The 16,311-nt window shown below is 36.6% G+C and overlaps 1 protein-coding gene across 1 annotated transcript; it reads right to left on the reverse strand.

Annotated features, from left to right (window-relative positions):
* Positions 1 to 1,539: 1,539 nt before the first annotated feature.
* LOC138316072 (protein twisted gastrulation-like) lies at positions 1,540 to 15,920 on the reverse strand. Its single transcript, XM_069257554.1, has 2 exons — positions 15,900 to 15,920; positions 1,540 to 8,312 (listed from the first exon to the last, which is right to left on the reverse strand). Exon 2 carries the CDS (start codon positions 8,251 to 8,253, stop codon positions 7,921 to 7,923), a length of 333 nt encoding a protein of 110 aa, XP_069113655.1. The 5' UTR covers positions 8,254 to 8,312; positions 15,900 to 15,920; the 3' UTR covers positions 1,540 to 7,920.
* Positions 15,921 to 16,311: the final 391 nt, after the last annotated feature.

Raw genomic sequence — 16,311 nt, forward strand, 5'->3', positions numbered from 1 at the left:
ACCCACTACTTACACAGCAAAGATAACACAAACCCACGACTTACACAGCAAAGATAACACAAACCCACGACTTACACAGAAAAGAAAACACAAAACCCACGACTTACACAGCAAAGATAACACAAACCCACGACTTACACAGGAAAGATAACACAAACCCACGACTTACACAGCAAAGACAACACAAACCCACGACTTACACAGCAAAGATAACACAAACCCACGACTTACACAACAAAGATAACACAAACCCACGACTTACACAGCAAAGATAACACAAACCCACGACTTACACAGTAAAGATAACACAAACCCACGACTAAACACAGCAAAGACAACACAAACCAGGATAACACAAACCCACGACCTACACATTAAAGATAACACAAACCCACGACTTACACAGTAAAGATAACACAAATCCACGACTTACACAGTAAAGATAACACAAACCCACGACTTACACAGGAAAGATAACACAAACCCACGACTTACACAGAAAAGATAACACAAAACCCACGACTTACACAGCAAAGATAACACAAACCCACGACTTACACAGTAAAGATAACACAAACCCACGACTTACACAGTAAAGATAACACAAACCCACGACTTACACAGGAAAGATAACACAAACCCACGACTTACACAGTAAAGATAACACAAACCCACGACTTACACAGCAAAGATAACACAAATCCACGACTTACACAGTAAAGATAACACAAACCCACGACTTACACAGAAAAGATAACACAAAACCCACGACTTACACAGAAAAGATAACACAAACCCACGACTTACACAGCAAAGATAACACAAACCCACGACTTACACAGTAAAGACAACACAAACCCACGACTTACACAGGAAAGATAACACAAACCCACGACTTACACAGTAAAGATAACACAAAACCCACGACTTACACAGTAAAGATAACACAAACCCACGACTTACACAGTAAAGATAACACAAACCCACGACTTACACAGTAAAGACAACACAAACCCACGATAACACAAACCCACGACCTACACATTAAAGATAACACAAACCCACGACTTACACAGTAAAGATAACACAAACCCACGACTTACACAGTAAAGATAACACAAACCCACGACTAACACAGCAAAGACAACACAAACCCACGATAACACAAACCCACGACCTACACATGAAAGATAACACAAACCCACGGACTTACACAGGAAAGATAACACAAACCCACGACTTACATAGTAAAGATAACACAAACCCACGACTTACACAGCAAAAACACAACACTCACAGTAAAGATAACACAAACCCACGACTTACACAGCAAAGATAACACAAACCCACGACTTACACAGAAAAGATAACACAAACCCACGACTTACACAGCAAAGATAACACAAACCCACGACTTACACAGTAAAGACAACACAAACCCACGACTTACACAGCAAAGATAACACAAACCCACGACTTACACAGTAAAGACAACACAAACCCACGACTTACACAGCAAAGATAACACAAAACAAGGTGTATGACTACTAATGTGGTGTTTATTTCTTTGGTCTAGAATTGATGAAAGTCACACAGAAGGCAATGAAATTTTGGTATTACAGATGTACAAATGTACAAAAATATAATAAATTACATTGACAACATTCACATCCAATGAAATTCAACATTTGAAAAGTAATAACATCCAATGAAATTCAACATTTGAAAAGTAATAAAAACAACTGAAGAATAGAATGAATGAATTTGAACAAACATCAGTTGGCCATTGTACCAGGTACAGAATATTTCACTATACAAATTACATATTCTTTTAAAATTGTGATATAGGGGTATTTAAACGAATAAGTTGGTAAATGTAATAAATACAGGAATTCATAGAAGATTCTTCAAATTATTTTCCTCAGTAAAACTGTTAGAGTTATTCCCCTTTGTTCCTTTTATCTTTATTTTTCACAGATTTTTTTAAACCATGTGTTGTAACATCAATAATATTTTGATACAGAAAAAAGATAGTAACGTAAGTTAGTCAAGGTAATAAAATACAAAAATATACATAACCTAAATCAGAAAACAAATGAATAATAATGCTTGACATTCATTATTGGACAAAACTCACTATAACAGAATTGTCAAAATGCTGGATTCTGTGAAATTATAATTTCTACATTATATATCTAGAGCTACCTGTGTAATATATCATTTACATCTAACACAAAAATTACACAAAATTAAATCCAATGATAATGATATGAAATCCTCTGGATACATGTACAGTGGAATTTGTTTGATATGAACTCGGCTAATTAAACAACCCGGCTTAATACGAAGTACTTTGCGGGTCCCGACCAAATTCCCTCTATATCTTTGTTTAAAAAACTCGGAAAATTTAAATTTGGAAAACTCAAAAAACTTGGATATTACAAAGTAAATTTTAGGTCCAAATGAAAAAATTCAGATATAAAATGTTAACGTTCGTATCATTGCGATCAAAACAGGTGCTTTCAGTTGCCTAAACTTGCATTGTGGGATCACTCGAGCATAACTAGTCTCTTGCCTCCTGGCACTGTGTTACAAATGCAATCACAACTTTGAGACATACACAATCACTATTATTACAGAGTAATTATAATTATTGAGGCCAGAACAATGTCAGTGCATTGAAATTTTTACTCAGCAAAGTAGACTTTACGCCGTTCACCAGCCACTATCATTTGAGTTGACATGCATAGAGTTGCTTTCTGTATAACTTCCTATTAACACCTGTGTCAGCTCACTTACATAATATAAGTTATGTCTGATATTTATATGTGCGTGAGAAATTTGTTAGGACTGCAGTTGATGAATCAATATTTTGAATAATTTCGGTTTCATTGTTATAATTTTGCAACCACCATCGACAATTTTGATATCTTCCTTGCTTACATATCATTTTACGACACGGAACTAGTAGATTTATATATTAAAAAGATTGTCATTAGACTTGAGAACTGGCTTAATTTGAACACTCGGATAACTCGAAGTTTTATCTCGGTCCCTTGGAGTTTGTATTAACCGAGTTCCACTGTACATACTTACTGGATTAGTTCCACTGTACATACTTACTGGATTAGTTCCACTGTATATACTTACTGGATTAGTTCCACTGTATATACTTACTGGATTATTTCCACTGTACATACTTACTGGATTATTTCCACTGTATATACTTACTGGATTATTTCCACTGTACATACTTACTGGATTAGTTCCACTGTACATACTTACTGGATCAGTTCCACTGTACATACTTACTGGATTAGTTCCACTGTACATACTTACTGGATTAGTTCCACTGTACATACTTACTGGATTAGTTCCACTGCACATACTTACTGGATTAGTTCCACTGTACATACTTACTGGATTATTTCCACTGTACATACTTACTGGATTATTTCCACTGTACATACTTACTGGATTATTTCCACTGTACATACTTACTGGATTATTTCCACTGTACATACTTACTGGATTAGTTCCACTGTACATACTTACTGGATTAGTTCCACTGTACATACTTACTGGATTATTTCCACTGTACATACTTACTGGATTATTTCCACTGTACATACTTACTGGATTAGTTCCACTGTATATACTTACTGGATTAGTTCCACTGTACATACTTACTGGATTAGTTCCACTGTACATACTTACTGGATTATTCCACTGTACATACTTACTGGATTAGTTCCACTGTACATACTTACTGGATTAGTTCCACTGTACATACTTACTGGATTATTTCCACTGTACATACTTACTGGATTAGTTCCACTGTACAAACTTACTGGATTATTTCCACTGTACATACTTACTGGATTAGTTCCAGTGTTCCACTGTACATACTTACTGGATTATTTCCACAGTACATACTTACTGGATTAGTTCCACTGTACATACTTACTGGATTAGTTCCACTGTACATACTTACTGGATTATTTCCACTGTACATACTTACTGGATTATTTCCACTGTATATACTTACTGGATTAGTTCCACTGTACATACTTACTGGATTAGTTCCACTGTACATACTTACTGGATTAGTTCCACTGTACATACTTACTGGATCAGTTCCACTGTACATACTTACTGGATTAGTCCATAGCTTTCTCAATCGTTCTTTTATAGAATTACAACAGTGATGACTTCCTTATGTATTTTTAAAATTGTTCACCTGTTGCCAGTTCACAGAAGCAGCTTGTTTGCTGACTTCAGCTAATATTGAGGCGCATTTTGTAACCACATTGTTATCATAAATGTCATAAATATATGTGTAAATGCACAACGGTGTAAAATTTTGATGTATACAGTGTAAAATAACATCACAATAATAAAGATTACAAAAGGTTTTTTTTCAAATTAAAAACTAATAAAGGGATAAATACACAAATATTAGGAAGATCAATGTAAATCATATAAAGATAAAAGCATGCCTCTTTAAACCCACAAATTTATTTTAGCACCTTATTTGCATGTAGCAGTTTGGAGGTTTGTGGGTATAGTGTTAGACAACCCTTGGTGAGATTACTCAGTTTACATTATCTTGTTTGATCTCTGTCCATCAAGTGTTTCCTTTTGTATCCTTTTATAATAATGGGGCTATTCACCTTACTATTGTCAACCTGACTGGTTTTGTAAAATGACCTTACAGTAACTATTCTATACTCAGCAGAAAAAGAATTTTGTCCCATTGTTTAATAATTGAAGGGGGGGGGGTGTTAAAACAAAATAAAACAAGAGCTGTTGGAGAACAGCAAAGCTCGCCTATTCAGAAGAAGTTGATGTTCAAGTATTTACTATTTAAACATGGAAATATGACAAATTAACAGACTCAAAAACCCCCTAAAGGGCCCCAAATTGGTTGTATTATCACGTTCAGCATCCATACACATTAGGAAAATAAAATCATAAACATTTATGATGACTTATGCTTAAACAATAGACAAAATAGAAACTTGCTCAAAAACTTTAACATGGAAATATGACAAATTAACAGACTCAAAAAACCCCTAAAGGGCCCCAAATTGGTTGTATTATCACGTTCAGCATCCATACACATTAGGAAAATAAAATCATAAACATTTATGATGACTTAAGCTTAAACAATTGACGAAACAGAAACTTGCTCAAAAACTTTAACGTGAAATGGGACGCCAACGCTGACGCCGACGCCGGGGTGACAACATTAGCTGCCCCTATTCTTCGAATAGGCGAGCTAAAAATTCTAAACAGCAATTTGTAGCACTTATTTCGATTGACTTTCTTATCTACTTAACAATATTCTTTTCATCACTTTCACGTAATTAAGATTTAAAACTTGGAATAATTGGATAAAATATACATAACAAGTACTATCTAAAACAGCTGTTAAGTATGACTGAAGATTTACCAGACAGCATTTCAATAATCATTAATATCTATATAGAGTGTCAATGTATAATGAGAATAGACTTACATTGTAACTCAACGGTCAAAAAATAAAACCCTTTAAAATTGCAACTAAATATAAATATATATATACATGGTTGGGTAATTAAACGTTGAAGATTTATCAGATGCCTTTCAATGAAGATGATAATCAGATTACATTTGTACGTCCATGATCTTACATTTGTTTACCAAAACAATGCATGAAACATTGTTTAATACAAATTATCTCAATGCTATGGATACATGACACAGAATGTACAGTTACATGTTGCCTTAAGGGTGTATGCTACTTTATTTTGACAGAGAGACTTAAGGGTGTATGCTACTTTACTTTGACAGAGAGACTTAAGGGTGTATGCTACTTTACTTTGACAGAGAGACTTCAGGGTGTATGCTACTTTACTTTGACAGAGAGACTTAAGGGTGTATGCTACTTTACTTTGACAGAGAGACTTCAGGGTGTATGCTACTTTACTTTGACAGAGAGACTTAAGGATATGCTACTTATAGCGAGATGTAAACTTGTGCTACATACCTTACACTTGCATGGTATTTTAGTTGCTTAAAATGGGTAAACTGAATGACAGGCTTATGTAATCAGTAGGGGGATAACTCTTCCACAGATCACATCTGTAAAGCCTAACAGAGTGCAAACATGAAATATTCTAAAACAAATTACACATATGATAATGAAACAAAAGATCAAATACTGGCACATTAGATTGGTCATCAATTAAAAATACTACTAGTCTACCAATAACCTTGGTTTAATTCTTTTGGGTGCATATAATGTGCCATACTTCTGTTGAAATGGTAAACATGCAAGTGCAGAACGTACAAGTGATCTAGACTTAACCCACAAATGATCCAGAATTAATGTACAAGTGATCTAGACTTAACGTACAAGTGATCTAGACTTAACGTACAAGTGATCTAGACTTAACGTACAAGTGATCTAGACTTAACGTACAAGTGATCCAGAATTAACGTACAAGTGATCTAGACTTCACGTACAAGTGATCTAGACTTAACATTCAAGTGATTTAGACTTAACGTACAAGAGATCTAGACTTAACATACAAGTGATCTAGACTTAACGTACAAGTGATTTAGACTTAACATACAAGAGATCTAGACTTAACATACAAGTGATTTAGACTTAACGTACAAGTGATCTAGACTTAATGTACAAGTGATCTAGACTTAATGTACAAGTGATCTAGACTCAACGTACAAGTGATCTAGACTCAACGTATAAGTGATCTAGACTCAACGTACAAGTGATCTAGACTTAACGTAAAAGTGATCTAGACTTAACGTACAAGTGATCTAGACTTAACGTACAAGTGATCCAGAATTAACATTCAAGTGATTTAGACTTAACGTACAAGAGATCTAGACTTAACATACAAGTGATTTAGACTTAACGTACAAGTGATCTAGACTTAATGTACAAGTGATCTAGACTTAATGTACAAGTGATCTAGACTCAACGTACAAGTGATCTAGACTCAACGTATAAGTGATCTAGACTCAGCGTACAAGTGATCTAGACTTAACGTAAAAGTGATCTAGACTTAACGTACAAGTGATCTAGACGTAACGTACAAGTGATCTAGACTTAAAATTCAAGTGATTTAGACTTAACGTACAAGTGATCTAGACTTAATGTACAAGTGATCTAGACTTAACGTATAAGTGATCTAGACTTAACGTACAAGTGATCTAGACTTAATGTACAAGTGATCTAGACTCAACGTACAAGTGATCTAGACTTAACATACAAGTGATCTAGACTTAACGTACAAGTGATCTAGACTCAACGTACAAGAGATCTAGACTTAACATACAAGTGATCTAGACTTAACGTACAAGTGATCTAGACTTAACATACAAGTGATCTAGATTTAACATACTAGAGATGGTCTAAATTGCAGTATAACATGGATGAAATTGTCCAAATCTTAAATACTAAACATCCTTTTTTTCAATTCGCCAATATTAAACATGTTCATGAAATTAACAAGTATTTAGGGAAAACAATTCCAAAAACATTGAACACAGTATCAATTTTGAAAACTTTCATTCATGTAATTCAGTGGATAAGCTTGCTACATCATGTGCACATATTGTGAGATTAATAGGATCTGTATAATAAATAAACATAATTTTATTCTGTAACAGAACTCCTATCTCTTAACATCGTAGCAATTGTCAGATATGCTTGATGCATAACTCTGGGTGTTTAAGAACCATGCTGTTCCTTACATATTGTATGTAAAATGTAAGCTACAACAGAGCAGTATAGGCATGAATTCTCCTAAACAATGTAAAGCCACCTTAAGATGACATTAAAAGTTTTTACTCTAAAGAACATTATTTCAAAATATTTAATGCTAATTTTCTGTGATATATTCACAACATTTAAAGATTTGTATCAACCTCTGGTTCATCATCACCATTATCGTCGTCATCATCATCATCATCATCATCAAATTCATCCTCGATTTCCTCTTCCATTTCCATCACCTCCTTATCTATTCTGTTCATCTTCTGGATGATCTTCTCCTCTTGTTCCACATTATCTACCTCCTCCGGCGGGGGACAGTTGGAGCAACGTGGACTGTTAAGTCCGTAGTTGAGACATGTATGGCCGACACACTGACAGCAGCCGTGATCGTGAAACCATCGGTATTGACTGGCCCCCATGGACTTACACGCGTCTTTACACTTCTGCATGGCACTGCACTCTGACATGAACGCTACTGTACAGTTGGTGTCCTCTTGGTATTCCGGTTTGGTCCGCTCCCTTTTCCCTGTAAATAACACTAAGGACTGTTATAATACCCAAGCTAGGAGTGATATGAATCAATCAGGTAAATTGTATTTATTAAACTTTCCTCAGACTATAATTTCAAGTTTCAGTTTTGTTAAATGCTGAACAAATACAGATTTGAGCTAACTCAAAGGGGCCAACATCAAACAAAGGCTAAAAGTAGTCTGTATTAGGGGACAAAAGGAGATCTGTTCAGCAAACAAAACACAAAGATTTACTCAAAGGTTGAGAGGTATAAGGGAGAAAATCAGCTTACTAAATAGCAAAAAGAAGATGGTTTTGTAATAGCTGTGTACATAGTTTTGATGATATCATAAAAATGACAGGTTTTTAAGTGCTTGATGTTTTGGTACACATGGTAAACAAGAAGATAACAACTTGAAATATTACTTCTTCAGTTTTAAGTATACCTGCAAAATAAACTGTTGTTCTGCCAACTTCAAAAACATTCCTACATAGTTTTAAATTAAGTTAAAACTCCAAATTGTTTAAGAAAACGGAAGTTCCAATCATGATAGCATAGACATAAGTATAATCAAAGAGCCAAGGCCACTCATAGATGCTGTGAATGAAGAACCCAAACAAAGGAATGAAGAAATTGGTTTTGCATTTAAATATTTAATTTAGTATACTAAGTGTACAGTGTTAAATTAGGGAGTTAAACAAAATATATTTACGGTATATCATATTTATTTTATGATATTTAAAGTTGAATCAAGAACAATAAGTTGAATAACTCATTTTCCTGAAGTAAATTTTATATTAAAAATTTTGAATTATTTCTGAAATAACGATTTCAACACCAATAAAACCGGTCAGAATCTGAGTATCATTTTTTTATGATTCTTTATTAATTACTAAAATTATCAATTTCGTCAATATATCTTCAAACATTTAAGAATATTTTCGGAAAAAATATAACATCAGAAATACATGTTTTACCATTTCCGGGTATGTTTTGGTTCCCTTTATAAAAAAAAATAACATGGGTTGCTTTGACGACTGTTGACTAATAAATCACGGCCAGATACTTCTGCCACTGAATAAAAGGTATATTATTTCGTTACGTATAACACTCAGATTTATTTTAAATTCACAAGAACGCTAGTCGGTAACATAAAAAAAACTTCATGTAAAGCATCGGACTTAAGCAAGTCTTCGAAAGACGCAGTAACCGGTTAGCGACATACTATCGCGAAGAACATGTATATTATCATCGTGATTTTTGCTTTGCCGAATTTTAAATAATAGTAAATCATGGCCAGATATTTAAGCCAAATAAAAGGTACATTATTTGGTTACTTATAACACTCAAATTTCTTTTTAATTTATAAGAACGATAACCTCAAGAAAACTAGATGCAATGCATCGGACTTTAGCAAGTCTTTGTAAGGTGTATATTACATGACAATATAAGTTCATTTGTCACCTTAAGTTGCTCGTACATATATAGATCTATATTATCATTATATTTTGTAAGTTTATGTTGATAAATCTTGTACTTTTTTCCTTTCAATATAACGCAGTTGTTGATAAACAAAAGGCACAACTCCCAGTGACCTATTAACTTTTACTGCGCAATGATATCACCAGATATAGTTCGTCAATGCAACCACATTAAAAAACTCTATAACCGTTATAAGAACTTTCTTTTGCAATTATCTTCCTAACATTTCATTACATTAATCGATCAGTAGCATGAATTACATGAAATGGAAATAGACATACACAATCCAAAATCGACCGAAAGTCTGCCGCGGAGGAAAACATCGAAGAAGGCATTGTTCGTGATTTTTGGGACCATACATGACGCGTAGGGATACATAACTGAATACTTAATTCATACCCTCTATAGTGCATATGTATGTACAAATTTAATGTTTGTGGTTTTGAATACTAAGGTTCGATTTATTCATACTATCAAGTAATATGTAAAAATAACGATACAACATTTAATTTTCATCGCGGAGTGGTTTTATTGTTTAGATGTGCACAGGCTCGTCGAGCGTACCTAAGAATGCTGTTTCACAGCATCAAAAATACATGTATCAGGCATTTACTACATACAAACCGTCATCTATTCCAACAATCAGAGAAATTATACGTCAACAAGAGGCCCAGAGGGCCTGTATCGCTCACCTGGTTTGTAATGCTATGTAATGTTCTGAATATAAGTTCATTGTTTCTTTTCTAAAGGAATTTGAATATTTACTTCTAATTCCCCTATTTGGCCCCACTCTTTCTGCTCCAGGGGGTCAAAGCCAAAATTTATACGAATTCTGTTAACCTCAAGGATGTTTCTGGCCAAATTTGGTTACAATCCATGCAGAACTCTAGGACAAGTAGCGATTTTTAGGATTAAACTCTATTTCCCCTATTGGGCCCCACCCCTCCTGCCCCCAGGGGGGTCAGAGCCAAAATTCATACAAGTTTTGTTTCCCTTCCCCAAAGGATGTTTGTGGCCAAATTTGGTTACAATCAATGCAGAACTCTAGGACAAGTAGCGATTTATAGGATTTACCTCTATTTCCCCTATTGGGCCTGCCCCTCCTACCCACGGGGGGTCAGAGCCAAAATTTATACAAGTTCTGTTCCCCTTCCCCCAAGAATGTTTCTGGCCAAATTTGGTTACAATCCATCCAGAACGATAGGATAAGTAGCGATTTATAGGATTTACTTCTATTTCCCCTATTGGGCCTCGCCCCTCCTTCCCACCGGGGGGTCAGCGTCAAAATTTATACAAGTTCTGTTCCCCTTCCCCAAGGATGTTTCTGGCCAAATTTGGTTACAATCCATCCAGAACTCTAGGACAAGTAGCGATTTATAGGATTTACCTCTATTATCCCTATTGGGCCCCGCCCCTCCTGCCCCACAGGGGTCAGGGTCACCATTCATGCAAAATCTGATCCCCTTCCCCTAAGGAAGTTTCTGGCCAAATTTTGTTGCAATCCATGCAGAACTCTAGGACAAGTAGCATTTTATAGGATTTACCTCTATTACCCCTATTGGGCCCTGCCGCTCCTGCCTCAGGGGGGTCAGGGTCACCATTTATGCAAAATCTGATCCCCTTCCCCTAAAGAAGTTTCTGGCCAAATTTGGTTGCAATCCATGCAGAACTCTAGGACAAGTAGCGATTTATAGGATTTACCTCTATTACCCCTATTGGGCCCCGCCCCTCCTGCCCCAGGGGGGTCAGGGTCACCATTTATGCAAAATCTGATCCCCTTCCCCTAAGGAAGTTTCTGGCCAAATTTGGTTGCAATCCATGCAGAACTCTAGGACAAGTAGCGATTTATAGGATTTACCTCTATTACCCCTATTGGGCCCCGCCCCTCCTGCCCCAGGGGGGTCAGGGTCACCATTTATGCAAAATCTGATCCCCTTCCCCTAAGGAAGTTTCTGGCCAAATTTGGTTGCAATCCATGCAGAACTCTAGGACAAGTAGCGATTTATAGGATTTACCTCTATTACCCCTATTGGGCCCCGCCCCTCCTGCCCCAGGGGGGTCAGGGTCACCATTTATGCAAAATCTGATCCCCTTCCCCTAAGGAAGATTATGGCCGAATTTGGTTGCAATCCATGCAGAACTCTAGGACAAGTAGCGATTTATAGGATTTACCTCTATTACCCCTATTGGGCCCCGCCCCTCCTGCCCCATGGGGGTCAGGGTCACCATTTATGCAAAATCTGATCCCCTTCCCCTAAGGAAGTTTCTGACCAAATTTGGTTATAATCCATGCAGAACTCTAGGACAAGTAGCGATTTAAAGGAAATGTTGACGGACGGACGACGACGGACGGACGACGGCCGGACGCCGGACGCCGGGCCATGGCAATACCTCACCGGCCCTTCGGGCCAGGTGAGCTAAAAACGCAAATTATGTAATTTGGGCATTTTGATGAATTTATGATTTTATTTCAATAATTTTCTGTTTGTGTTTTTAATAAGTTCTTGTGAAAGCCTGATCATTATGTTAGTCCTGAACCAAATCAAACTTAGCCCTCAGCACAGATACATGATTTTTCATACATAGGGACCATAGGCAAAATGTATCTGGCATTTTAGAAAAATCCACTCTAGAAAGATCCCTTCCACTTTCTGAGAAATCAGTGCTATTACAATTAAATCCAATATGGCCATCACATGTCATTTATCTCTGATTCCTCCCTAAAGGGAATATATCCAAGAGAATGATGATAACTAAGGATGCTATCTACTTTCTAAATATTGAAGAATAAGAAGAAATAAAAATTTTGGACCGACAATTGATTTCCTCGATAGTGAGATTACATAACAACAACAGTATACTAGTATATATTCTGACTTAGTTAACGTTGTAAAAGGTTGTCTTCAAGTAATCAAGTAAAATTAATATCTTTGTCAGTAAGTTATTACCTTTAGCTGAGGTTTATACTGATGTTTTAGGACTTGATATATAAACATGCCTGCCTGTGTATAGTCTGGAAGTGCACATGTTAACTAGCAGAACGAAACTGGTCCTAAACAACTCAAACACCTGCACAAAGCTCTTCAGCCTGCCAGCTCCTAACAATTGTACTCAAGTCTGGGGTTCAAGAGAGTGTTAGACCCAGGGACACCTGTGTCAGGGGAAGGTACAGTATTGGAAAGGAAAAATGGTAGAAAGTGTTCAATAGGAGGGACTGGGGGGAAGGGGAGTAGGGAGAGAAGGGGGAGGGGTAGGAGAGAGGGGAAATGGTAGAAAGTTTTCAATAGGAGGGAGTGGGGGATGGGGAGTAGGGAGAGAAGGGGAAGGGGTAGGGGAGAGGGGAAATAGTAGAAAGTGTTCAATAGGAGGGAGTGAGGGATGGGGAGTAGGGGAGGGGAGAGGAGAAAGAGTAGTGGAGTAGGGGAGAGAAACAGTAGTAGATAGTGTTTTGGTCAATAGGAGGGAGTGGGGACAGGGAAGAGTAGTAGGGGTGGTAGGGTGGGGTGGGGTGGGGGGTGGTATGGTTATGGGAATGGTAAATAGTGCTTGGTTTAACAGGGATGGAGGTGTTAAGAGGGAAGCTAGGAGGGGTGGGGTGGGGGTTTAAGCTGCTACAACAGGAGGGGTGTGGGAAGCAGTAGCGGATGGGGAAAATGGTAGACAGTATTTGGTCTAACAGGAGGGGTATGGTTATGGGAATGGTAAATAGTGCTTGGTTTACCAGCAGTGGTAGGGGAAGGGGAATGGTAAATAGAGCTTGGTTTAACAGAAGGGGTAGGGAAATGGTAAATGGTGCTTAATTTAACATGAGGTAAGGGAATGGTAAATAGTGCTTGGTTTAACAGAAGGGGTAGGAGGAATGGTAAATGGTGCTTAATTTAACATGAGGTAAGGGAATGGTAAATAGTACTTGGTTAAACAGAGGGGGTAGGGGAATGGTAAATAGTGCTTAATTTAACATGAGGTAGGGGAATGGTTAATTGTGCTTGGTTTAACAGAAGGGGTAGGGGAATGGTAAATAGTGCTTAATTTAACATGAGGGTATGGAAGTGTAGGTGAAAGGAGAAATTTGGTTCAACAGGATGGGTGAGGAGGAGTTTGAGGGATAAGGAGAAATAACAGTAGATGTAGTGGTGTGGTGGAGGTGAAGAAGGAAATGGTAGAACAAAAGGGGAGGAGGTATGGAGGGGGTTGTTGTTGGAGAAATAGTAGAGGGATAACAAACCTTAAGAGAGGATGTGGTAGAAAGGAGAAACTGTATATTTACTTAATGTGTTGGAAGGAGGATTGACATTGGTGGTAAGCAAGGGGTGGTGGATAACACCATAATAGAAGGATGGGGATATAACTGTAGATTTAGCTTATGTATTAAACATATGCAACTATTTATTTCATCGTGGTGGTGGTATGATAATGATAAGTAGTAGGTTACAGAACATGCTACTTATATATAATTCCAAATACATTTTTATTCAATTTAAAGTGTGGTTGTAAAATCCCCCCTGGGGTGCCTCACTCCCTCTAGCCTCAGTTTGTGCAGTTTACAAATGGAGGAACACACACCTGTGTCTGTCTAATGCTGGAAGGTAGCCAAACTTTCTATCTTACAAATCATACAGCATCTACTTCCATTTGAACTATTGTCAAAAATCTGGTTACATAATATGGTTAGACAGAAATAAAGGAAGAGATATCTGCTTTGTGGTTAAGAGATTAACATCTTTTTTCAAAGTTATCATCTAAGAAAATCTCTGATCTACCCTCCATTAGATTATGGGTGTTTGACTGGGAAAACTTCTTTTCAGAGTTTAAAAGTCTAATTCGTAATATTTCACTTTTTAGTGTTTGGCTGTCAAATTAAGATTGCACTAAAAGATAAGAAATGTTCAACATAAGAGAAATTATTTTTTTAAAGAACATTTATAAATTATGATTTCTGCTTCAGTGATCCTTATGCCTTGTTTGCTTTCTTAAACAAGTTCAGAGATCCAAAGATATTCAACTGCACTCCCCCTGTCTCATTTTCTCTCTTACTTTTTTTGTTGTAATTTCATCAAAGAACAAATGATCAAACAAATAAATGATATACATGTATCATAGTATCAGTGTTATAGACAAAATAGATCACGCTAATTAATAACAAACTGTGGAAGTGACATTCTATGCTAATTTTTTTTTATCCATATAATGTTTAAATTGACAGAAAAATAAGCTAACACCAGTGTCACCATTTCTGCAAATGGATCATGCCAGGAATGGAGTGAAATCGCTTTAGAGGACAAATAGTCAGTGGCAAAAGTGCTAAATATACAAATTGTATTGCAATGAAGACTATATGGAAACCTTTTTGCTTATTTATATTCTAGCAATAAGAACAACATGCATGCCTATGAAACCTTCATGTGTATATATGTGGTATATTTGTGTTGTGTCTCCATATAATGATGACTTTGTGTGTTTTAGGAGACTTTGGTATATTTGTGTTGTGTCTCCATGTGATGAGTTTGTGTGTGTTTTGGGAGACTGTGGTATATTTGTGTTGTCTCCATGTGATGAGTTTGTGTGTTTTGGGAGACTGTGGTATATTTGTGTTGTGTCTCCATGTGATGGGTTTGTGTATGTTTTGGGAGACTGTGGTATATTTGTGTTGTGTCTCCATGTGATGTGTGTGTGTGTGTTTTGGGAGACTGTGTTATATTTGTGTTGTGTTTCCATGTGATGGGTTTGTGTTTGCTTTGGAAGACTGTGGTATATTTGTGTTGTGTCTCCATGTGATGGGTGTGTGTTTTGGGAGACTGTGGTATATTGTGTTGTGTCTCCATGTGATGGGTTTGTGTGTGGTTTGGGAGACTGTGGAGAAACCAACTATTCTGCAATTCTGACACAAAACTAATCCTCATTATTACCATAACAAAAGAGTCACTTGACTGTTCCACAATGCTACATAACCCAGTAGGGTTTTTTCCTGCTAAACTATTTCTGCATAAAACAAAATTTCAATTATTAAACATGAAAACTGTGTTTGTGGTTGATAATGTCTATAGATATGGCAGATTGTGCATTGATAGCCATCCCTATGTAGCATACCTATGGTCGTATATGTCTAGTGAGGAGAATTACCTCGCTGACAGCCAATGTTGAGTTGTTGTCGTTGATGTACATCAGATTTAATATCCTGGTGTACTGACTGTATCAATGTGTCACCTGTTTATATTGATGTGCTTCCTCTAGCTGTCTGGTTTGAATTCATTAAATGTTAAAATCCAGCAGTGCAATATCCTATCTGTGGTGTACCTGTACAAGATCATAATGAGCCAGCTGTTGGCAAAGACAAAGCAATGACAAGCAATTGTTTGATAAATTCACATTGAATAGAATTGGGCACATCTTTTATTATTTTTCTTTATTTTAATATATAAACATAATCTATCTAACACCAATTGCAAAATAAGTTATACATAAGGAGTCTTAGAAGGGAAGGAACTGCATGGAGTGCCGGAGAAAAGCCACATGATAGGGCAGGTGACCCCAG

Source organism: Argopecten irradians, chromosome 2 (genome assembly GCF_041381155.1).
Source record: "Argopecten irradians isolate NY chromosome 2, Ai_NY, whole genome shotgun sequence".
Lineage (NCBI taxonomy): Eukaryota > Metazoa > Mollusca > Bivalvia > Pectinida > Pectinidae > Argopecten > Argopecten irradians.

Excerpts from the sequence above, each read along its gene's own strand:
- LOC138316072 (XM_069257554.1), bottom strand. The coding sequence starts at position 8,253 with ATGTCAGAGTGCAGTGCCATGCAGAAGTGTAAAGACGCGTGTAAGTCC.